The sequence below is a fragment of the Haemaphysalis longicornis genome, unplaced genomic scaffold, assembly GCF_048455015.1.
Source record: "Haemaphysalis longicornis isolate Haplotype H1 unplaced genomic scaffold, Haemaphysalis longicornis Haplotype H1 scaffold_7, whole genome shotgun sequence".
NCBI classification, from domain to species: Eukaryota; Metazoa; Arthropoda; class Arachnida; order Ixodida; family Ixodidae; genus Haemaphysalis; species Haemaphysalis longicornis.
This window is the reverse complement of record NW_027526422.1, coordinates 5,732,129-5,757,625: the sequence shown is the minus strand read 5'-3', so window position 1 is coordinate 5,757,625 and position 25,497 is coordinate 5,732,129. Positions and strand designations below refer to the sequence as shown.

The following is a 25,497-nucleotide window of genomic DNA, read 5'->3' as shown; positions in this document are numbered from 1 at the left end:
CAATAAACGATCAGGTGCACATTCATTGCGTTCCAAGTGGTAGATCCTCAGGTTCGGATAAAAGAACCGGTGTTGCCTCTTCCCATCCATGCCTTGAGATCAGTGGTTCTACTTCGCGTATAACCCGCACGGGCTGGATTGCTTTGGAGGAGTACACTGGTGTGCCTGCTGTGAAGAAGGGAAAGCAGCCGGTCCTACTCGTTGCGCGTGCGGTGGTTGATGTGCAGGAAGGAGGGCCTGAAGTACCAGAAGGCCCAGGAGTGGGGCATTGGCACGGTGAACGTGCAGTGGCTGCAGGACGTCGTGCTGGGCCACTACGAGGCGCTGCGCCTGCCCATGGCCCCCAAGTACCAGCAGTACGAGGAGACACGCCTCGACTATGGCCTCGTGCCGCACCTCATGGGTGAGGGGAGGGAGGGGGCAAGGGGCCCGTGTGTTCTGCAAAGCATGCGGTCGACTTTTTCTGCGCCCTTGCACGCTGCTGTTAGTCTGTGCCAAATACAAAAATTGCTTAAGGGGGGACACTGGTCTTAAAACAATTTCTTTTAATTTTCAAGCAACCTTTGTGAAACTTGTCAGTCTTGCTGCTTTTCTCCCACTGATTTCAGATGTGCCATTATTTTCTCAGTAGGTCAATTAGTTCCCAAGATAATTAGCACTAATTAGCCATTTTTAGTCGAGCAATAGACAAAACAGTGTTGGTCATAAAACTGTAATCTTTATATTTTCCAATACTATGAACCCTGGTGAGTGCAATAATCGAAACAGTTTTTTGATGCATCGCTTGGAACTAATTTTACAGCTCGTTAAACTTTGGTGTTTGAAATGGGCACTCAAAATGGCTCCTTGCCACTGGTGCTATGAAAGTTTAATGAGCTTTAAAATTAGTTCCAAGCGATGCATCAAAAAACTGTTTCGATTATTGCACTCACCAGGGTTCATAGTATTGGAAAATATAAAGATTACAGTTTTATGACCAACACTGTTTTGTCTATTGCTCGACTAAAAATGGCTAATTAGTGCTAATTATTTTGGGAACTAATTGACCTACTGAGAAAATAATGGCATATCTGAAATCAGTGGGAGAAAAGCAGCAAGACTGACAAGTTTTACAAAGTTCACTAGAAAATTAAAAGAGGCTGTTTTAAGACCAGTGTCCTCCCTTAAAAACCTTGAGTACTCTGTTGTACATCAAGCATGTTTGATGTTTCTTGTATGTAGCTGCAAAAATTTGAAATAATGGCCACAGTGTCGTAATATGCTGCAGAGAACTAGGGGATGCATACGGACTAGCTTCCTGACCTTCGTAACCCCTGAGCGCCTCGACTACTGGGTCATTTGTTGTGGCTTTCCGCAGCGTATATGGGGGCATCAATGGGTAGTTGACGGCAGAGTTCTTCAGTGTGTGGAGCTGCGAAGCTCTCCTATGGGGCTTATGTATCAAGAAGCGTCTCCTGATTTTTTGCTGACGTTTGTGCTGACAGAAATTTGAAGTGGTGTAAAGCATTGCAGTGTTTGGCGCATTATTAAAATTGCATGAAGTTTTTCAGTCATCAAAATGGATCCTGAATTGAAATGGAGGATTACGGGGCTGTGGACCCCGTCAAGCCCGTTTTGGTGACTTTTTGTGCATGGTCTCCAACACTGATCTTGTTAACATAACAATATATATTTTTTTATTTGTTTACTTGTTTAATTAACAGTGTTTGGAAGTTCTGCAGGAATTTTGTTCAGCTGCTCCAGATAAATTTTTGCACGGGCTGATCTCGCACATGCTAGTTCAGATTTCTGCTGACACATGTCAGCACATTTGCGACAAATGCATATATCACAATGCGGCTCCTGTTGCACGTTGCGGGCAAAATTGCACACGCATGCCAACTCTTTGGGGTGTGAAGAAATGGCCTGCACGCCAGCCCTTCCCAGCACCTCCTCAACCGAGGCGCAATGGCCCGCGTAGGGAAGCCAGCACTCGGCGGCCCCTCCTTGCCCATGGTCAGGTGGGGCTGTCGTGGGCCTCAAATATTGCCGCTCGCTTGGGCAGCGGCATGCTCACCGCATCGTGCAAGGGAGTTGCTGTCTTTCCACCTGCCTGCCAGACTGCTCACTGTGAACATTTACGAGTGGCTTTGTCTGCATTGCAGCGGCCTGGAGGATACCCATCAAGCTCACCGAGGAAATCTGGAAGGTGTGTGAGACGGCAGGTTCATAGTTTCGCTTGCACTGCGCATTGCTGTCCCTTGGCAGAGCCGTAGCAATGCGGTGGGCGTTTGGGAGGTCTACATCAGTAGATGGTATTGCATCACTAACTTTCACTATATAGAAAGCCTCCAAAATTTCCCTTTCAGTTTTTGTGCTTCCGCAGCCTAACATGCTAGCTTTGCCAAAGGCAGGAGTGCACCCGCACTGCCTACAATGTCTTGGGAGATGAGCACCGTCACTCATGGAAAGGGAAGCCTTGTGCTCTCTGAGGCGACTATTAATACAGCAGCGTGTTTGACCTATGTAAGCTTTGCCACACGGGGATAATGGCATGTGAAAAATCATACGTGTACCGCAAGGCACAAATCTCAAAACAAGATTAGTACCGCCTGTAGCCCTTTTTTGTGTAAGCCGGTTGATGTGACTGCACAGGCCTCCAAACTTTCACAGGGCCAAGAACTTTGAGCTTATTCCGTGTTTATTCGCCACCCTCTTGGCATTGTGCAAAGTTTATGCACATGAGGCATGACAACAAGCTAGCCCTGTCCCCCCGATGAGGCAAAGGCAGTAGCTGCTTCTGCCCTGTACGCTTTCTTTTTTTTTTTTTTTTTTTTTAACACGAAAGTGTTTTATGCCCGGTTACACAAAGCTTTTGGTGACGTGATATCCGTCATGGAAGTGACATTGCCAGAAAAAGTGCCATTGACGCGGCGGCGCCCGGTTTCGATCCCACGACTCTCTGGCCGCAACGGGAGGTACGCGGCGCTCTTCCGACTGCGCTACAAGCCGACGCGTAAGCGGGACGACAAACGCACCTTACAGCCTTCCTTTCAGTCGGTGCTGTGTGGCCTCCGCAATCTGCTGCCGGCAGCGCGCCAGCAGCAGCAGATGCCATTCTGACGAAATACGGTGCCATTCTGACGAAATACAAATAGCGACGTGCAAGTTCATGTCGATGCACAATAACCATTCAGCTGGTCCTGTGAATGCACATTTCACTTTCGTGTTTTACCGGTTCCTATGAAAGAGGAAACAATCACTTTTTTTTTTTTTTTTAGCAACTTCTTGGCTACTGCTCGTGTCACATGGTCTGGAAACTCTGCCGATTTCAGTCTACTTGTTTGTAGCTCTACACTTGCCTGAATCATGTGAAAGTAGCTTTTGCGCAACGCGTTCTTAAAGGGACCCTGCAACACTTGCCATCGACTACTAGTAATGTATTTTGGGATAAAGTATATTGTCCCAAAAATCTCCTCCCGCAAGAATTATGAAAATCCGTTCACAATTAACGAAACTACGCGCGATGAGAAATCGCGCATAATCGTTCCCTCTCAACTCGACCGCGGGCAACGCGACGAAAGCTGCGCGCTCTCTCCCGGAGAGGGGGGCGGCTCGCGGCGTTCTCTTCGGCGGCCTTCGATATATCACATACCGGGTAGTTTTCTCCTTTTCTCCGCAACACGGAGGGGCCTATTTCCGGTCTGGTGCCACAAAAAAGCAGGCATGAGTGCCTGCTCGCAAGTGCGCGCTCGGGCTGGTAGGGCGTTTTTGAAGCAATAAACGTTTGTAGTCGAGTGATCCCGTTGAAATGGAAGTATTGAGCTATCTCTCAAACTCCGCGTGCACTCAAAACACAAAAGAAACGGCAAAACTGTGCCTACAGGTTCAGGCATAGAAGAGGTTCGTACACAGCGATGACGACGACGGAAATGGGAGAATCTACCCGCGAAGTTGACCAGTGACAGCCGATCGGGCAGCCATGGCCTATGTGACGTCCCTCAGGCCATGCATAATGAGGACAACTGAAGAGAGAGCGGTTTGTTTTTCCGCGTCTTTCACATCGATTTGCGCGCTCACCGCTTCACGTGCACGTGTAATATTTGGCTCAGGTATTCCTGGCAGTGTAATCTAAACGTTGCGCAGGTTTACTTGCACTGTTCAAAGAGTGTTGCAGGGTCCCTTTAAAACAAAGCATTGCTGTGCCCCGTTTTCTTAGCTTCGAATGGCATGAGCTGTACGGAAGGGCTTCCTTCTTAGAGCGCGGTGCGTACGTCCAGCACATGCATGTCGACACAGGACGACAATTCCAAGTCTAAAAACCTAATGACCATTTAATGGGTTATTTAATAGTAACACGTTTAATAGGTTGTAATAACATGAATGGAGATACAGTAAAACCTCATTATAACGAAGTTGAAAGGGGAGTCGTAATTATGTACTTTGTTATGGCCAGTGTCCATTTTTACTGGCAATTTACATTCAAGAGAGGATGTAGTCAGCACCGAAACTCGCAGAAGAAAAATAAGCGAAGAAAACAGCAAAGAATCATTACTTCATTCATGCCAAACGGCTCCTTCGTGATCATTCGACAGCACATGAGCTGGCGGCTCACTTTGCAGAGAGAAAGCCCTCGATAGATTTGTGCTGCGTCTTCTTCAGGCAAATGATAGCTTTTTCAGCTTGAGCCACAATTTCGAGTCTGTCCTCGCCATCGTCGTGAGCGCCAAAGCGGTGGCGAGCAGGTCTGCCACGTCCCGGTAGAGTGGCTGGAGGAACATCCAGGCACCCTACCGGGGGCGCTGAGGAGGTGCACCCTTGCGCGTGTTGTTGGGCGCCTGCAACCATTTTAGTGCGCTCGAGTTGGCGGCCCTTAGCTAGCACGAGTTTCGAATTGCCGCATCCGTGATACGACGCAAACCGTCACGCGCTATAAAAAATTGACCTGACGGGTACCAGAATCGTCCGTAAATGCTCGTTGTGGGAGAAAAAAAAAAGGTTAGCTATAGTTGTTGCAAAGAAATTTTAGCTGCTTTTAAACGAGGCCTTAATATGGGCGTTTATGGGAATTTCAGGGGGAATTACGATTGCTTCGTTATATCCACTTGTTTTTTATAACCCACTTCGTTATAGTGACGTTTTACTGTAATTGGTAGCACAGAATTTTCAAAGACAAAAATAAAGAAAAATAGAATAAATTTATATTTCTCAAATGACTCAACAAAATTAAAAATATGCACCTTTTACACCTCTAAAAACTGAAGACTAAATGAAAAAAGCCCGCAAAAGAACTTTTAATATACAAATAAAAAATAGTGAAAATGAGCAAACTGCACAATGCCCTGAATTTCCACCAAAACGCATAACTGGCAGAGGTAAATTTACAGTAGTGTAAATGGAGATAATTTGTTGAACAGAATTCCGAGAAACGAGAAAATAAGAAAAATTGAAAAGTAAAAATACAAAAATGATTTGTTGAAATCAATAATATGTAACTTATACACCTCCAAAAACAAAAAAATAAATGAAAAAAAGCCCACAAAAAATATTCGAAGTACAAAAAAAAAAACGGCAAAAGCGGATCAATTCTGCTCTATGCCTTGCATCTGCGGAAAAACATAATTGGCAAAATAAAGGCACTTAATTGCTATAATAATATATATTTGCATCAAATGAAAACCTAAAAACAATAATGACCTAAAGTCTTTGGCTAACCATAGCCAAGTCTAGATGTAAAGAACTCACACTCAAAACAAGCAGCATAAGAATGCTACGCATGATTAACAATTCTCTGAATTTCTTCAGATTTCTAAATTTGGTATTTTACTAAGAAACTTTTTTGCATTCGTGAATAGGTGAATAAAAAGGCTTGTAAGTTATTGCTTTTACTTCTTCAACTACTACATGCTTCAAAATTGCAGCTTTAGACTAATGTGCTAAAACTTTGCTTGAAATTAATCCCTGCCTACAAGTTTTAAATGTAACGTAACTAATCTGTTATGCCACAGTATTACACCTTTTTTGCCCTTCTTCTAAAAGCAGGTCTAAAATATAACCAGAAATTGGGGTTACGTGCTAGTGTCAGGTTCAGATTTGTTGCACTAAGGGTGGTAACCTAAGTTCATATGTAAATGAAGTGTCTAGAGTGTGGTCCCACGGGACGGCGCTGCAAGCGACGCTCTGATGCTGTCCGACGGCACTTTAACTTTGGAGTAGCAGTGCCGCCTGATGGCGACAGGAGGGAAGGGCTTTAGCTTGGTGAACTGCATATGATGGAGAGGCATTAGCGAAAATACGCTGTAGGTTACCGAACACGGGTGGCTTGCAGGACCTGGTGACATAGCCTTTGTTAGAGTTCCTCTATAGAGGAACTCTCACCTTTGTAAGCATTGATCGTCACCTGCTGACGGGCAATTGTAACCCATCACCACATTTATATGCAGAGATGGGCAGTAGACCCATGCATGCGCATCCTTCACTACGGGCCGTGAATTTCCCGCGACGTTAACGCGCAAGTTTTCTAGCTGGGTTACGGGACCCTACTGACCAATCTCCTATTCACATTCGTGCTTAAGTGCTGTAGGAGTAGAAAAGTTTCTTTTTCCTCAAACCCTACGTGATGGCAGCAGCGATGTGAGGAGCTCATTTTATACCTCAGAAAGTTGGCGCAAGTTACATTCCTGCCGCGAATTAAGCAAATGGTACAGGAGTATACATTCATAAATGCAAGTGGATGGGACCACGCACTCAGCTTCCTAGACTACTGGGGTCAAACGACCCGGTGTAAAACTTGGTGTTTTCTTTTACAGATGTAAAGGTAGTTTTAGTTAGGTCACTTATAGCCCCTGACTTCCGGTTTTTTGCTAACAAGACCCCAGCAGAATATTCTTGCTTTGTTTTATATCAAGAGTACACAAGGCTGTTTTGGAAGGACCGCATTGGGAGGAGGGGTGGGCTCTGATGAGAATTTCCCCCACTCGTACTGTGCACGCTTATGGGTACATTGTGTGGGCTAACGTACGAGATAGCAGAGGACCCCGGCTAGCTCCGCTAGAGAAAGTGCTACGCACCGTACACTAGCCCCTGCGGAATCTGAAGACTCACGCATGGGTTCGGGTACTCACATGCAGTAGACAGGCTCCGGCAATCCAAATTAAGGCCTGGCAGATACAGGGCATATACCAGACAACACGACTATCGTTTGCGGGGAGACAGTGGCTCCATTTGCTCGCTCAAGCCCGTGGGACTCGGACCTCGATATCCGTCGTCATCACGGCTGCGGGAGCAGGGGAGGCATCTCGTGCGACCGATCAGGGCAGAATCTCTCAGCAGAGTCCGTGGAGCCAACTGGGTTCACCGTCATCGGGGCATTCGGAGTAGGCACTGCCGAGCCAACCGATTCCGACCAAACCGCCCAGTCGACTCCCGGCAGAACGCTTGTTTGTCCCACAGGTCAGCTCCGGGAGGAGAGGAGGTCTTCCCCTGGTCGGGGAGAGGGTGGTGGGAAGGAAGGCGACGAACTGGTCCTCCTTCCCCCGCACCCTCGCGCACACATTCGCTACGAGCCGGTTCGGCGTGTCGCATGGGGTCACAAAGAGGTCAGGACTCGCGTGACGCGCCGGCTACCCAAAATGGCGGCTCTGAGCTCGCGAAAACATGTGCGGGCGAGGCGTAGGGAAACACGGGTCCCCACAATCGTGGCCCTGCTTCTCTCGTTCAGCAGCTCTAACATGACCCCACCAAAAAGGCAGGAAATTATCATGGCCATTCTCTTGAACTTTGGCCTGTCTGGTCTGCGTTCAGTTCTTGAGCTTCCGTGAGCTTGCGTCGGACAACGCTTGAACAAAACTTACTGCAACGTTGTTGGACGGCACTCTAGACACTGCAACAGTAAGATGCCGATATTTCGGCGTGTGAATAGAAAAGTAACCCTTTGTGATGCTATTCCACAAGCCAGTGCATTGCATTTATAATGCAGATAAAACTTGGCAAACTGCGAACCTAATCACAACCTTTTACGATATTGGGAGGAGAACAACTGATTTATGATGATGCAAAAAAAAAAATAAGTTTGTGGTACATGAACGAAAGCAGACATATACAGAGACAGTTCTACAGTGTACAACTGGAGAACACTTAAAAAAATGTATTGATGCTTGTTTGAATGCAGGGGGGGTATTACCTTCTCAGTGTAACCTCTTGCCACAAAAAACGCTGGGCAAGTTGGTCACGGTGCATGATGAAAAAAGTGCAAAAGAGACTACGACAACTGAAAGGAGCAAAACTACAGGACGGCATCCTGTTGTATTTGTTCCTTTCAGTTGTCGTCGCTTCTTTCGCGCTCTTTTTTTTTTTTTTTCATCATGCGCTATTGAGCACCACTTGTAGGATATTCAGCTGTACCAGCAGTTCTGGAACCTAAAGCTTCACTTTGTTTGCTTGTTGTTTTCAGCGGTTCACTGCCTCTGAAGCCTTCAAAGAGGTGCAGAAAAGAAAACAAAACAACTCCTCAAAGTCTGAGGAAGCCTCTCCCAAGAAGCAAAGGTCTGATCCTGTTGCCGGCAACATCATCTTCCCTTTCTCTTTGTGTATTACTTATGGTGTGTGACTACAGCTAGGGCCACTAAGCCTTTATTTAGTGACACTAGTTACCGCTGGCTTCATAGCATGGGGGTGAAAATTACTAACTATGCAGTTTGAGGAAGAGTGCAATTTTTTCAAGTTTATAAGCTGTGCTGCTTGTTCAGGCATTGTTTTGTTTTCCAAAAGCTGCGTTGCTGCAAAGACTGTGATGTCCAAAATTCAGCAGCAAAAGGAGGAGAGGGAAATGCAGTAGTGCTGCTTACAGATTTCAGTTGTGTCGAAAGAAGTGTCACAACATATTGGATCCGTGTTTTTTAAAGGCTTCTAGGGGCTTGAAAGGCAAGGTATAAATTGGGGGAGGTTTAAATAATAGGCAACAAAGGTGGTCAAGCTTGCTGGCATAAAAGAGCCGATCAGCAGTCTGTTTGAATTGTAAGGCTAACTTTTGCTTGCATCTGTAGGCACCCTCGAGCCTGTGGTTATGGTTAACATGGAAGACAGCTACTAAAATTGCTGTAATGTGCATTGCGCTGTTTTTGCAGGTCATCGCCTGAACAGGAGGAGGAGAACGTTCCACTGACGACCACCGCGCTTCCCGAGGAAAAAGTTCCCCAGGTTCTGCTGACGGGCCTCAAAGGCGTGAAGGAGCTGAAGAGGGTGAGCCTGAATTGAAAGTTTCCTGGGTTCGTTGCAGAATCGAACAGGGTCCATCCATTATCATGAAGTTCCCAAGTGCAGAATCCAGTAGTGGGCCAAATGTCGTGCTGAAGCTCTGTGGTGGATGCCTGCCACAGGGCGTGCTCCAGCTGGGCGGTGCGCTGGCCAAGTCGCCGAAGGAGTGCACTCACCTGGTGACCAACAAGATCCTGAGGACGGTGAAGCTGCTGTCCGCCTTCGGGTCCGCCAAGTTTGTCGTCACACCCCGTTGGATCGAGGATAGCATTGCCAACAATGCGTTTGTGGGTGAGGACGGCATGCTGGTGCTCAGGTGGAAGGGTTAATCTGACGGTCAGGCTTCCCCACGAAACATCGATACTTAGCCGTTGTCCTTGCTGATGAGCTCTTCTTGTCTGGTATTGTTCTCTGCGAGTAGAGTGGTCGTCTGCCGTCTGAACCTATTTATTACAGCTGTGGCATAGGTCGAATACTAGTGCGCCATGTCTAGAGCCCCTAGCTTTCCGCGATTCCGCAATTCCGCGAAAAATCGCGCAATTAAAGTGTTTTCGCGGAATTCCAAAAAAAACGTCAAAAGTGTGGTGCTACGTCCCCAAAACGATATATTCGGTGAAATGTGGCGGAAAAGTGGTATTTTCTATTAGTAATAGCAAAATGGTTTCTATTAATTGTCTGCAATGTTTTTACTCTTGAAAATTTAAATTTGCATCTGCGTATTCCTACCTTATCAAATAATAAAAGTGTCTAGTTGGCGCAGCCTGCACCCGAATCAAGGGGCTTAGCCATAGCCACAGAAAGAGAACATTGCACACGACAAGGCCCGTCAGAATATAAAAACAAATGAAGGGTGCAATGAGAAAAGCTGCTAGCAAGGCGCTAGTATACTTGGAGAACTCTTACACTTGGAAGTTCAAGAGTGTGAGGTGCTTGGATCCCCAGCAAGTTGGGTGTCTCTCAGAGTAGAGATCAAATTTTGGGACCGTTCCTGGATTTATAGCCCTAGCTTCTAAATGGCAAGTGTACCTGAAGTCTGCCCGAGACCTCAAGTCTAGTGACAGGGACTTAGCACCATTTCTTTCTAAACAAGAAAAGCCAGGTGGAGATTTTGATGGCCTGGCTTTCTGGGCTAGGATGGAACACCTGAGTCCAACACTTTCTTCCATTGCCCTTAAATACCTGTCGGTGCCAATCAACTCTCTTGACGGAGAAAAGTCGTTCAGTCACTATGGTGACATCGTGCTATTCTCTTGGTGAAGAAAGCACAAAGCATCACCAGATGCTCAGCCACAACAGCTTTCTTGAGTTGTAAATAAAATCTAGCATGTTAGGAATCTTATGTGTCTACGTAATAAATGAACTGTACCTTATGCCGTTTCAATGTTGTCGCAGAATTTTGCAGATTCCCCTATCTAGAATCGCAGAATTTGAAATGTTCCACCGCAAAAAGTAAGGGGCTCTAGGCATGTCAGATGTCCATAGGCAGAGGTAACGCATGATGGGTTGTCACTTTCTCTCTCCTTACGAGCTCTTTTTTTCATCTTGGAATCTCCAAGTGAGCTCTGCTTTCCTCTGGGGAACAATTCTAAGCCATAAGATCGCTAGGGAGTCTTGTTTTTTCGGACATTTCAGGCAGGCAAAGGGGACGAGTTGCTTAAATATAAGAAAGTCGCAGCTTGAATGTTTAGGTATTTCAGATACAAATGCAGTTTGAATTTTTAAAAGGCCAATTAGTTGCTACCTTGAACCCGATTTTATTGCTACATAGCAGCAGGCTTCCTTGCAAGCTGCTTTGGGTATTGGGGCTAAATTGTAAGCCACGCTTGTTACCTGTTATTGAACCTACCTGTCAAAACCAACCTGTAACATTTTCCGCCCAGTTTCAAACATGTGGTTGCAAATGTACATGAATACGTTGCTTCTGCCCTTTCTCTTTTTCTTGTCTGCGTTTTATGTAGGACTGCTATAAATGGGGCTTCCGTGCATATGTAGTTCTCGTTCAAGCACTTATGATTTTTTTGTGTAAGTTGGAGCTCAACTCATCCTTACCGGAGAAACGTCCTTTCTTTGGTGCGCGCGTGCGTGCGTGCGTGTGTGCGTGTGTGTGTGTGGCGCGCGCGCGAGTCAGGTTGTGTTTCCATGGTTTGAAATGCAACAAGAAACACAGAGGGCGAACAGAAAGTAGACTGGACAGGTACTATACAGGACAGGGCCGAAAGTGCCTGTCCTTTTGTGTCCACATTCTGTGTTTTCCGTTGTGCTTCAAACCATGAGAACTACTCGCCAACTAACCCAGCAGGAAGCTCTGTCTGCTGGAGATTGGGTGCCAGCCAGGTATACTATCACTGTGCCCCTACATTGCCCCGTGTGAGAAGCTAATAATTCGCATGCTTCTGGCTTTGGCCTCTTTGTCACCTGCAGATGAAGGTCCGTACCAAGTCGAGGACCCCGATGCTGAGAAGACGTTTGGCTTCAGCCTTGACCAAGTCCTCCACAGAAGCGATCGGACACCCTTGTTCAAAGTGAGCGGACAAGCCGGAGGTGACCAGCTTGGGCACCCGAACACTGTGTTAACTGCTTGTTATCAAACCCTAAATGCACCTAGGAGGGTGCTGCTGTGCTTTCCCTTATCTCCTTCAGTACTCGGTAATTTAGTGGAGCAACTGCCGTGTGGTATCGGCTTGGCTGCCGCTTACGTGGTCTCCACAAGGCGTGGCCCCTCATTGCAGGGCATGATCTTCTTCATCACCCCGGGTGTCCATCCAGCGCCCCCAATCCTGCAGGAGGTGATCGAGTCCTCCGGCGGCATGGTCTACTTCAAGAAGAGGCCCTCTCTCAAGCAGGTCACATCGGTCACACAGGTGGGGCCCCTTGGTTCCTCAGACGCTGTGGACAACATTTTTGCAAAGTTTGACAAAATGATGGCAATCGGTTGCTCATAGGGGTGTGGGAATACTGGAAACTTTTGGATATTGAAATGAGCAACACAATATTCGATTTCACCTCAAATCGAATGGCACTATTTGGAAACGTTAATGTTTTTAAAGCATTTCAGAGCTAAAAAATGCAAGTGGACAGTTGTTTCAGTGAACTTGGTTTCATAAAATGATGCCTTGTTGAAAATATGAAATGCCCTGCTAAAAACAGGTGCATAATGTTTTCTTTGCAATGATTAGAAGTAATTGGGCACGGGATGCATCACACTTTACGTGCATGTGATGGAACTTCCTCTGCTGGTGGCGGAGGGTGTACTTTGGATGCACTGGTGGCGTGCAGCTAAAAGGCAAGAAGGTGTTTGTAGAGCACTTCTTATCGACTTTGCATTGAGCCAACTCCATCCTTAAAGGAGCACTGACACGAAAATTTTATGTTACGCTTTTATTGCTTTTATTGATGCTTAATGGTCTGGCCATCCTGAAACAGCACTTCAAATACTTCAGCGTGCGATAGTTAATTACATTGAACGGCCTGAAAATCGTTTGCTTCGAATTCCCGCGCTTTCATCCCGAACGGCGCGTATGACAGAGTCCCGGTTTGACCTCACCGCTTTGTGCGGATGTCACCGGCGGACGTCACAGGGTGTTGCGCCCGCTCGCCGCTCGTGGGGCCGCGCGCGTGAAATGACGTCACGAGTTTTTGACGAGCGCTGTCGCATCACTTCTTTTTCCTCTCCTGGAGTGATGTCACGCTGATGTCCATTTGCTGAGTGCCGCTCCGCGCGCTGCTCCGCCGGCGCGATAAATGCGATCCAATTGAACTGTGTTCTTTGCGTCACAGGCCACTCATATTTCAGCCAGGGTATTCTGTTGAGTGAAGGAAGCGAACTGTGCAATATTAACGCCGAAAATTGGTGTCAGTGCTCCTTTAAGCGTGTGCTTCTCTTTATCCTATGAACGTGATGGGGCTCAAGCCGCGCCTGTCAATGCTATCTAGATTAGCCTAGCTGCATACTCTCATCAGTTCCCGGTTTCCTAATCCAGAGGTATGCAGCGATGTGTGTGTGTGTGTGTGTGTGTGTGTGTTTTTTTGTTTTTTTTTTTTCCCTCCCTTACTCACTGGTGTCCCTACAGGAAAAACAGTAGGCTTGTCTAGCTTTGGCTTACTATTAGACACTGAGGTAAAACGTTTGGACAAAAAGGTGTTGGCGATACTGCAGTGGTGAAGCTGATTTCCAGGCCATGAGGCATGCCTGTGAGGATTTATAAATTAGTGGGATTTTTCATTCCTTGCGTGGCCTGTATGCCGAGGCACCTTCCTAGAGCTGACATGAAAGTTCATAGAACTACCATTTACAGTTTCTTTTATAAAGGAATCGTAAAGCGGCCATGAAGACAAAATACAAGTTTGGTTGATTCGAAAGATTGCCTCGTTAGAATAACACTGACACCACTTTTAACGCAAATTTCACTAAAATAAGCTATATATTTAGGAAAAAAGAGAATATCCACGCGACCCACTAGCTCATTTTCTGCACCAGGACCTATGACGTATTATGGACAGCTGTGTGATTGGCTGAGGCCAGCAAATATTGAACAAGGATACATAAGCTTGCAGAATGAGCTGTCTGTGCTTAAATTTAATGCATATTATTTTATAGAAGTAAGAATGGTTGGGTAAACAATGGAAGTTACCGGCACACACGTAAACATAGAAGCACCAGTGCGGGCTGTGTGCCCTATGCTTGCTATAGCTGCACAGCAGTCCGCCACTTACACACAACTGGCCAACTGGCATAAGCGACACTGTCTTACGTGACCCTGTTTGTCGAGCATACCCAATATTTTACGAAACGACTGCTGTCAACTGTAACAAAATTAAGCCAGGTGCAAATCTGGTCAAGAACAAAGCAAGTGCGGACATCGGGCCAGAACGGTATTGTGGTGCCGTCTAGAAACAAAGCAATGAAACATGTTTCATCGTCCGCTGCAGCCCTAGTCGACATGTGTAACATTCATCTCAAATACCTGCCCTGGATCACTGGCGTCACGAAACACATGATTTAGTAGAACTGAAATTTTGACTTAAATTTTGCAATTTCTCAGTGAATCGTTTGCTGTCAGACCAGCGGGGGGGGGGGGCACTATGAAACACCCAATATTTCGAATAAAACAAACTTGTATTTTGTCTTCATGGCCCCTTTAATCTTGTAGCTTGTCAGAAACCGCAGTAGGTGAAAGCTACCCCCATATAAAATATTTTTCTATGCCATTAGGCACGTGAAAGGTGTCCTGCTGATTTTAGCTTTATTGATGATATTATGATATATTCTATACGATGATATATATATATATATTATATAGGCAACCCCTTTTACATGGGCCTTCTATTCTGCTATGGGCTAGTTACTGGAAATGTTTCGGTAATTATAAATTCCACTTGCGTAATTGTAAATTGCTTACTATTCACTGTGATCCGAAGCTGTTCAAATGAAAGTATTATTTGATCCATATTCAGTTAGAAATCAGAAATCATTATTTGCACGCCACTAGCGGCTTATGTCTTGAGGAGAAAGCAGCATTGGCCTGCAAAGGATGGGCACTGTTTATTGAAGTCATTCAAGTGCACACGAGTGAAAGAAGAGTTCATGCGTACACGGCCACGCCGTAGCTTGTGGAGGGAACGTGCACAGAAGCGGCCGTGGTGCCCGTTCAAACTGTAGCTAGCAAAGAGAGAAAGAATAGCCTCATTTTCTGAAGGGGGCATGAATGCCTTGATGGGGAACAAGGAAGACAAACAGGGTGGAAGGGAGGGGAGAAAGAGTCGTCGCAGCCCTGTCTTTCTTTCTTTTGTTCAAGACAATAGGTAAGCGGTAGAAGCGCAAAAGCTCACGGGTATGCTGTCTGCTCCCACACTTCGTATTTGAGAGCTCTTCCGGCCTCCTGCCCGCTAGCTGCTTTCACAGGCGATTGTGCATGTTGTTTGTCTATTTTCACTGAGAAAAAGAAAAAAGAAGCTCACGCATTGTGCTTTCAATGAATAGCGATGATGAATTCTATTAGGGGCTTCTCTGAAAGATAAGCGCTTTGTGACAGACAGACGACTCGCACACATGTGTGAAAGCCGCCGGCATATGGGAGGCCAGGAGAGCTCTCGAATCAGAAGTGGTAGCAAGAGCAGATGATGTACACGTGAGCTTTTGCGCTTCTACCACTTACCCGTTACAGAATGGCCTCGGGTAACGTGGCAAAACGTCCCTCCAAGGCTCGTGAGATCGCAAGTTACTTTCAGTGGTTGTGGTCACTTTTTATTGTTTAGGAGCCCTGTAGGGAAACCGGATGTAAACTTTTTATTAAGTTGGTCCTGGTGTCACACTGGAGGGAAAAATAAGCTGCACGAAAAGTTGGTAGGTTCAGTTGACGGCAGCAGAGTTAAACTAGCTGAATTGGAAAGTAAGTCATCATGGTTAACTTTAAAATGTGCAGCTACATGCAGGTGCAGTATAACCCCGTTACAACAGACCACGATAGTGGCCATGGTTTTTGTCTGCTATAGACCGTTCCATCAGGAGAGGGGGAAACGTACTCTGGAGTGCGAGCCACCTTTCCCCCTCTCTGGAGTGTGCGTGTCGATCACGGCGGGCATGGCGCGGCTGCTTTTTTGCCTTGACTACGCTCTGTAGGCATCGCACGTGCGGGTTTACCACTAATTTACGCTATATTTTAATGAAATGTTAATAAATGAGCCAGACTAGGCTTTTGAGCTGCTTGTGTGCTTTAACACGCAAGATTTTAGGCAATTTTGTTCTGCTTAGCTGTTTCTGTACACCTACTTTGGAGTAGCTGCAGAAAATTCTTCTACCTTTTTCCAAACTAAACTAGGTCACTGAATCTTTCCTCTGCCGCAGATGGTATTAGTTCCATCTCCACCGTTGCTGCGTTCACATTGCGGCAAACCCAGCTCCAAGTATTATTTTCACAGTGACTACCACCTCCCTAGGTTGTTCCTTTCCCCAGCAAATCTGAGCGGAAGGGGGGCTACTGAAGGGGATTCTACCTCCCTTCTTTCCCTATTCCCGATTCGGGCAAAATAAAGTTCACTCACTCACTCCAGCCAACAGTTCAGTCTTTTACCCAAATGTGATGTCTCTTTGTCGGCAACATCAAACTAAGCAACGCAAAAGATAACGCTTCACTGGTTGCCCAATGGCGGACGCTTAATAAATCCTTATATGACGCTCTCGAGGAGCTGTGTAGTTTATTCTATTTATGTTGGATATTAGTGGCACTGCTAAATTGTGCTGTAGAGCAGCTCGAAATTCTAGAGGAGGAAGTTTTGTTTATAGTTGGCGGCCGTGGTGGCTGAGGGTGAGGTGTTTATATATCGATAAGATTTAATACAAACTATGTAATGTGCCAAATACTTACGAAGTTCACCCAAAACTACATGTATTAACCCCTGCAGGGATATGAAGCTAGAAGTTTGTTACATTGACACGCGCTTCTGCTTGTTGCCCATGGGCGCCGAGCGTATCACGGTTAGATCGTTTTAACAAACATAATTTTTTGCAGTAAAGAGATCAGAATACCCGCTATACGCGATCCCGGACACACACACGCAAACAAAAAATAGTTGTGACGAAGTGTTGCAAACATATGTTTGACACGCCATCATTTACCCACCGTGGATCACGCTACCTCGAGGCAAATTTCAGCTCCACCGAGGCGCGAAAATCCGCCAGTTTAAGCCAGATCGTTTAAACTGGTCCTATGCAACAACCTTCCCATTAAAGGGACACTGAAGTGATATGTAAACATTGCGGGATTACTAGCGCAAATTGTAGTCCGGAGTCCCCAGGCCATGTTTCGACCACTCTAGGCGCGTTTACGCGATTTTATTTAGTAGAAAAACTAATTCGAAAACGCTGTCCTCCTCTCTTTACGCTCGCCCATTTTCTGTGGCGTTTTCGTGTGACGTCAGGAGGGGATGAGCTGGCAATTGGCTGCGCCACGGCTGCGCTACTGCACCAGAGTTACTGGATATAGACAGTTGCGAAACTCCCCATAGGCCCCATGTATCGAAAGCCGGTCTTCGGTTGCCCCCCTGCGCCGGGGCAAGCACGGGGCAAGTTGACTAGCCTGTCGTCTGTCGGCAGGACGTTGAAGCAGTACTCAAGTGCTTGCGGCTGCTGCCGTAAGTCATAAAAATAAAAGCCGCAAAAACGCAAGTAAATTTTACGTAATTATTGTGTTTTAATTTAAAAAGCAATCTTTATTTTACAGAAGAATTTTGAATAATAATAGTTTAGCGAAGTTCCGTTTTTATCTCCTAGGTGCCGCGCGCGTTGACTTGCCCCTCAGCTTCCACGGAATGGGGGGGCTAGCGCCGCCCGGATTCTGAAGCGGAGTTTCGCAACTGTCTATATTGAGTAACTCTGCTACTGCACGGCTCCCCGGCCGACAGAGTGAGTCGGCCCAGCGTTTCGTCGGCCGGCCGCCGGCGGCTCGTCGCAATCAAGGAGGTTAAAAAAAAATTGCTTGGTCGCAATTCGTTCGCTTAGTTGAAACGAAGCCAGGACACGTTTATGAATGGAAGAATGTGCCTTTCTTTACTTGGTTTGTTTGTACACTGTATCTAGCTCCACAGCGCTTCACACAAGCGCTGCACATGCGACGCTTCGCTGACTGGTACGCCAGTAGGAAAATATAAGGCATCTTGAAGGAAGGAGAAGAGTCAGCGAAGTCAATATAGGTACTAAGCAAATAAAATCAACTGATATTTTTACCGTACAGCGTAAAACTAGGGCGCGGGAAGCACTTTTTTGCGCTGGGCGAACAAGCACAGCGGTCAGCAGCACGACTACGCATCTGCGAACGCTTTTCCGTCTACGAAATGCAATTGCTAGACGTGAGCTACTGTGGAAAATCGGGCGACGCTTACTGCACGATCGCAGTACAACAAATAGTCACCTAAGCGGCTTGAAATGCCAAAACTAAATAAAAGTGTAAACCGTTTGTACAATATATACCCTATATTAGCAAGACGTTCGCGCCGCGCTCCGTGGCCTAGCAGTCTGGGGCGCTAGGAATTCACCGCAAATTTTTGCGAGTCACGAGTTCGAATCCCCGCGGGTACGTGCTTTTTTTTTTTTTTGTAAGTTAACTTTTTTGTTTTCCGCCGATGTTTTCTATATTGAGTTCACCTTTTTTGGGGCCGCAACGTTCATGGCTACACGAACTAGTTCACAAAACGCGCGCAGGCTGGCACTGGCGCGCTAGCGAGTTCTCGTTGGCGTGCTGTTGCCATAAGCACCGACTGCTTGCAGGCAGTGGGCACAGGCCAGAATGAACAGACCCTTGGCCTGGTGCGAACATGCTTTTTACGATACAGGCATGAGGGAGGCAAGCTCCAAATATGGGGGAAAAGCGCATGACATTTGGGCGTCTGCGGGTACGTGGAGGGCGTTCATGCACTGCGTAGGTCTCGGCTAGTGAATGCTACGACTACAAGCCGTCCTGGGAGGCTTATCTTGTGCATTTTACAGCCGACAACATGGCAGAAGCGCGGTACGATGATTACTGAGATATTGAGAATGCCCATCCAACAAAGCCATTGGTTATGTTTTACAGAACCGAAACCGAAACCGAAACTTGTGTGATTGCTAACCTTGGGCATCGTCCAATCACGGCGCTCCTCCTCTCAACGTCACAGCCTTAGTTGGTGCGGCCGCCGCAAACCGCGCATGGTAGTTTTTCTTCTTTCGCGCTTTGTAAAATAATTACCGACTTGTCAACCGGATAAACGATGAAAAGTGTGCTAATTTGAGCCAGTCTGCGCAGTGCAAGCAAAAACGGGAGCTTGACAAATTCACTTCAGTGTCCCTTTAAAGTATATTATGGAAATGAACGTACAACACGCTACAACGCAAAATTTACCGAGCCGCTGCTGGCGCCCATGCTGCACGGGGCAAACGCCCAAGCTAATAAATCTGCCAGCTACCAGACGGCGCTGCGCACGCAAGATGGCGGTGCCCTCGTTGGAACGGTCTATAAAAGAAGTGTGAACATTCCAAATACTGTTACTACATACTTTGATAGAATCATGGATGAAGTCTCTTAAAACAAGAGTCCAGACTTTTCAACTGATAAAAAATAATGTAAAAATACAGTATGCTGGTCATTTCTCAAGATTCAGTTACAAGTGAAACAGGTTGGTATTTAAGGCCAAGAAACCTTCAGGATGACTAGTGCTTTTCAGCGGTTTCATCCTCTTGCGACACCATGAAGCACGTCACAGTCACGTGCATGGCTGTTCTTGCATTTTCTGGCCTCCTGTTGTGTGGCACCCCTCAAACTTTTCATTCGCTCATATGGTTGTTACTCTGTTTCACTTCTGCAACCTACGCTTGCATTTCCCTTGTCTTTACATGAATAGAAGCAAAGTGCAAGTAAAGGTGTGTTCTTCAGCCTATACTTGCGTTTCCATTGTCTCCACATCAATACTATAAGCGAAATGCAAGGAAAGGTCTTATTGCTGAACTTCGAGATTTAGCCATCTATTGTGCGGGAGCGTACATTTTCTTATTTCAGTGATGGAAGCTTTCATATATGTATGAGCATCTGCTCTGGTGCACTATAACATCATTAAAATTTTAAATCCTATCACTTGACTGCCAGGACATCAAACTTGTGCATACTGCAAGTGGATGCAAAAAGTTTCACTTCAACTAATTCACGATTATTTTTAGTTGTTTCAGATTGTTTTCATTTGATCGCTACTGTAAAGTAGGAACACAAACACTGCAAACATATGAAATGAAAGGTTGCCTGCACTTGAAAAGTCCACTGTAGAGGTGCAAAGGTGGACTTGCTAACCCTTCAAACTGGTCTGTTTAATCGAAATGTATGTTGTAACAGAATGGCCAGTAAAGGAAGCTTAAAGGGGCACTGACCCAAAAATTTTGCATCTTGTTTTTTTATTATTATTATTATTATTATTAGTTGGTAGTGACCTATTTATGATCTGTAGAAACCTCATTTGCTTCAGCATGCGACGGTTGTTTAATTAGAGGCATTTTCAATGTGGCCAGTCGCAGTTTCGGTTTAAGCGGGTGCCGCGAAACGATGGATTTTGTGTGAACAAAGCTGACCACGTGACCGTCGGACAGATATCACAGAGCAGAGCTGCCGTAGCAGTGTCAAATCTGCATCGCCGGCAGTTTCTACGAATGGCCCCACGTACTGATCTCGTAAGCCGCTTAATTAAAAAGCGACCGGGGACGTGATGCAGGCGTAGCGAGTGCTAATGGTGCCACGGCTAGAGAACGACGCGCGACGCTCGAGACAGTGGGTGGCAAGACGCTTGCTGGGAGCAGCCGGCCGGTCTGCCTACAGGTCCGCCTACAGATGTGTTCGGCTTAGCACTGCAGTGGATATTTGATTGCCGCTCTCGTAAGCGGTACAGATGACAATTTTTAATGCAACCCGCCATTGCATCATTAACTCCTTTCTCATATAGCTGCCATGGTCGGGACTTGGGTACAATTTTGTGCAGTGGTAACAAGCTACCACTCGCCTCGAGCTGCCTGCGCCGGCCTGCGCCACTTCGCGGCCGTGGCCGCCGCCCACACTGTGACCGTGCGGCTCGCTCAGTGGGCTTTTCGTGCCTCCGGCGCGTTTTCGCGTCCAATGTAAATAAAAAGTAATAAAAATAGAGTGCCTGGAATCGCTGTAGAACTTTGGTCACGGCCAGCTGCCCAATGAGCTGACGAAATCACGGCGCCTCCGCCGCCTAAGAATCGGGTCGTTCGTTCTCGAGAGCAGAAGCTCCGCCCTCCGATTGGAGTGGTGAGCCGGCGAAAAATGACGGCAGTGCAGAAGCGGCAAAACAAACTCGTGATGTGTTTGGATGTTGTTTATTTACAAAATATCCAGGGGATGTCGATTGCGCGAGGCCCTCCGCTGGCTGCTCAGTTGCGTTTAGCTCACTTTAAAATTGATTTTAAATATCTTCTAGGCTGTATTCGCCGCTGATGTTTTGCAGATGATGTATGTGTGTTCACACCAATCTGTCTCCGAAGTTATCTCTCCTTTAAATTTTTGTGTCAGTACCCCTTTAATCAATGGCACAGGTAGAAAGACCAACCGAGCGTCGCAAATCAGTATGTTGCATCCAAATATCTGTTGTAAGCAGATCTGTTGTAACAAGGTTACGCTGTACCATCGCCTCCTTTTTTTGGCTGTACATATCAGGAGTGTTCATTGCCTTGGTGCGTGCATAACCTGAGATGACTGCAAGCCAAAAGCCAGCCTGGATGTGGCTCTTCTTTTTGGAATGTTCTAGTTGTGTCTTGTGAAGGCTCATGCTTCTTTCTGAATTGGGCAGAAGTTTGCCCATTTTCAAAGAGGGGAGACAGTGTCACCCACCGTTTCCATGGCAGAGTCTGAATCTTTTATCCTTGACAAGCTTTTATGTGGGCTGTTGACGTTAGCACCAGCAGTGCATTTCTGCACCCTCTGGGCCTGATTAAAGGGGACATTTTAAACCTGTGCATGATTTCTTAAAACTTGATCGCCTCATTTTCTGCAGGGAGGAACGAAGTTCGTGGTCATCTCTTGCGACAACGATCTACACCTCTGTAGGGACTACATGGGGAAAAATATCAGTGAGTAGCGTTGGCCCTCTTTGAATGTCGCAGCCCCTGTGGGCCGCCGTGACATTGGATGTTTTGTAGTGCCTATGTCTATTCATTGCGCCTTTGTGGAGTGAGTTACTCTGTCGGTAGCCTCTTAGTGCTGCTACAGTAGAATCTCGATGATACGATTCTGGGTGATACGAATTTCGGGATGATACGAATTTCTGAAAAGTCCCGGCAAAATTGCATTTTTTGCAATGGGAAAAATTTCGGCTGTTACGAATGGACCTGCGCGGCCCGGCGGATGATACGAACGAGCCGGCGAGGCGCCCGACTGCCGAACAAGCAAGTGATGGCTCTCTCTCCCCATTTGTCACTCTTCTTTCTCCAGAAACGGCCGGGCTGTTGTTTTCTGCTCGCGAAAATGCGCCCCGCACGCCCCACACGCGCCGCGGCCGGCGGCGGCAACATGGCGGCGGCTTCGGCCGCGAAGTGGCACGGCCGCTTGAGCGACTGCTTCTAGCCGCTCTTTAAAATGCCGCTCAAGGCAGACACGAAGTTTCTTGTGCAGTAAAGGAGCTGATAACGTTGGCGAAAACGGTACTATAAAACATCATCCGCGCCGCTAGTGAAAGCGCCCATAAAATATCTGCCGGAGTGCTAAGCCTAAACATTTCGGGCGGAGCCAGCGGGCTGTCTCGAGCGTTTCGCAAGTCGTCAGCGTCTTTTTCTGACCGAGGTAGGAGATACCGCAAACGCGAAATCGTCAATGCGGCCGTGAAAATACAGCGCGCGCAAAGCCGAGGCGTGCGAATCGCGTGCAAAAACGCACCATGCGGTTCACGCTTGACTGTTGCTGCGTGTAGCGAGCTTGGACACCGGGAGTGAGGAGACAAGCGCGAATCTAGGCGAAGCGTTATGCGCTCCAGAAAGGACTGCTTTGTGTCGTGGGGGTTTAAAAAAAGCAGAAAAAATCATGGATTTGTTCACGCGAAAGTAAGAAAAGAAATGAACGAAAACTTTTTTCATCGCTCAATTTTTTGGTCTGTGTTGGTTCATACAAATTTTGGATGATACGAATATTTTTCGCGGTCCCGCGAGATTCGTATCATCGAGATTCTACTGTACTTTGTACACCTTGTGAGAAAGGGGCCGCATTCCTTGTTCCGTATTTGAATTTCCTTCCCGTGGTTTGTCTCGCTGCCCAACTCGCGTTTAACCATCAGCAGTGATCAGATTAGGGAAAGAAGAGGACTGGAGGGGGCAGCAGTGCCTTCCATAGTTTCTGAAAAAACTTGCTGCAAGGAAAATTATCGGGGGGGTGATTACTTTTCTTCTTGTTGTACTTTCTGCTCAGTGATGCGGGTTATGCATGACATAACCCGCAGACTTCATTGTTCCGTGCTCGCACGCAGCAGTGAAATGCGGGAACTCTGTTGCTCAGCAGCCCTTCACTGTGGAAGTGAGCTGCTTGCTTTTTGTTGCAGGCATTTACTCGCCCGAGTTCATCCTGACCGGAGTGCTCCGTCAGTGCATCGAATTTGACTCGTTCCTCCTCTCGTGACATTCGGAGGACGTGTGAGTTGCTTTGCTGCATTTTCGGAAGGCTTTGCCGCACCCTTGAGGCTCAGTGCATGCATAGTTCACTGCAGGTCCATGGTTCCTGTCCCTTTTCTTTAGTATGTGTGTAATGCAGCTTTGCTGATGCATCATATTCCTTTGGTTTCCACTTACCGTTGCATGTTATATGCATTATTTGTGAATGTTGCTTTTTCTTGCAACATTTTAAGCTTTTTGTCAATGTTGCTTGTCTATGGTTTTTTTTTTTTTTTTAGTATTTCTGCATGTGTGTGTGTGTGTGTGTGCGCGCATGCATGCATTGGGGGTGGGTGGGGTGCGAGAGAGAGAGAGAGAAGGGGGTTTCAAGATACTTGCTTTGATTCAGAACTATTCAAATAAAATTATTTACTTTGTATTCACTTTGCAAGCAAAAACCAGTTAGCATGTGCCTGATCATTAGTGTGTGTAGTGAACAAAACAAATAATTCGCATTGCAAAGAGACCCCGCAGCACTTAGCGTCAGCTACTCGGAATGTATTTTGGGGTAAAGCCTATTGTCCCAGTAATCTCCTCCCGCAAGAATTATGAATATCTCTTCACTGTCACAGAAACTACGGGCGATGAGAAATTGCGCATAATTGTTCCCTCTCGACTCGACCACGGACAACGCGACAAAAGCTGTGCGCTCTCTCCCAGAGAGGGGGTGGCTCGTGGCGTTCTCTTTGACGGCCTTCGATGTATCACAGGCCGGAGAGTTTTTTTTCTTTTCTCCGCAATGTGTAGGGGTCTGTTTCCGGTCTGGTGGAACAAAAAAAAGCAGGCATGGCTGCCTGCTCGCAAGCATGTGTTCAGGCTGGCAGGGCGTTTTTGAAGCATTAAACGTTTGTTGTTGAGTGGTCCGGTTGAAAGGGAAGTGTTGAGTTCATCACAAACTCTGTGTGCACTCAAAACACAAAAGAAATGCCAAAACTGTTCCTACAGGTTCAGGCATAGAAGAGTGGTACACAGTGCCGACAACGGCAGATGGCCACAGGAAATGCGAGAAATAAGCTTGAGCAGTGACAGCCAATAGGACATCCACCGCACAAATGACATCATTTCGTCAGTGGTGCATAATGAGGGAGATAGAAGAGAGCACGGTTGGTTTTTCCGCGTATTTCACAGCGATTTGTGTGCTCAACGCTTCACGTGAACATGTAATTTTTGGCTCAGGTATTCCTGGCAGTGTAATCTAAACGTCCCACATTTGTACTGCTCAAAGAGTGTTGCAGGGTCCCTTTAAGTGTACGGTTTTGTGCTTTCCTTTTCTCCTCTAAGTTGCAGTGGTACCAAAGAGTGGTGCCTTTTCTAGTAGAATTGTTTTTCAGATGCTATTTGTACTTTTTTTATGCTTTGACCGTTGCTGAGTGTTGCTTGTTCTCTTGCAGATCTGTCACTAGTTCGCTGGATGAGTCTTCTCAAACATAGAGCTGCTCACAATGTGACTTCCAAGCCAGAGACCAAACTTTTACAAGTACTTGACTCATGCAATGTTCAAATCTAGTGTGTGTGTGTGTGTTAAATGTACCATTCTATGCAATGTTTTTTGAGAGCCCTGTGTTGGCACTGTTGCAGCACATACGTGGACGTATGCGTATGCAGAACTTGTTTTTGTACATATTCTCCTCAGAACAGGCAGAATGCAGTTAGAGCATTGCAGTTGTTTTTGTTAAACTTGTTTTTTTGTGTGTGTATTTTGCTTTGGTTCATTTGAAACGAATTGTCTAGTCAGTGGCACAAGTTTGTGTTGTTTGTACAACGTGATTTTTTTTTAACAGTTCATCTGCTGTTTTTGCTTTGAGACTTCGAGTGACTGTGCTGTGGTTTGGTGTCAATGTTCTACGCATTAAACATAGAGTTTTGTTTTCCAACAAAATTTATGCTTGCTGGCATTTTCTTTTTGTTGTTATTTTTATTTTTCAGTGTTCAGATTCAGACGAGAAGTATATATTTGCTACATTTATATCGTGCTTCCAAGCGCAGAGCACAATAAAGGCACTTGCATAATCATGTGTATAAAATATTTAGCATACGCAGTGCATGTTTTGTTATAATGGTTTACATCTTGAAGCACAACTTTTTGTGTGTGGGTT

The 25,497-nt window shown here is 46.4% G+C and overlaps 1 protein-coding gene across 5 annotated transcripts in view; it reads left to right on the top strand.

Annotated features, from left to right (window-relative positions):
- The window catches only part of Ptip (PAX transcription activation domain interacting protein), a 68,116-nt gene extending 42,836 nt beyond the window's left edge, over positions 1-25,280 (top strand). For all 5 annotated transcript variants that reach the window (XM_077675797.1, XM_077675800.1, XM_077675798.1 and 2 more), the window contains 10 exons: positions 228-403; positions 2,145-2,188; positions 8,432-8,523; positions 9,105-9,219; positions 9,357-9,525; positions 11,656-11,756; positions 11,964-12,095; positions 21,760-21,835; positions 23,293-23,383; positions 24,793-25,280. In XM_077675797.1, coding sequence (XP_077531923.1) covers positions 228-403; positions 2,145-2,188; positions 8,432-8,523; positions 9,105-9,219; positions 9,357-9,525; positions 11,656-11,756; positions 11,964-12,095; positions 21,760-21,835; positions 23,293-23,369 — 982 coding nt within the window. In that variant the 3' untranslated portion in view covers positions 23,370-23,383; positions 24,793-25,280. The remainder of the gene's footprint in view (positions 1-227; positions 404-2,144; positions 2,189-8,431; positions 8,524-9,104; positions 9,220-9,356; positions 9,526-11,655; positions 11,757-11,963; positions 12,096-21,759; positions 21,836-23,292; positions 23,384-24,792) is intronic.
- Positions 25,281-25,497: the final 217 nt, after the last annotated feature.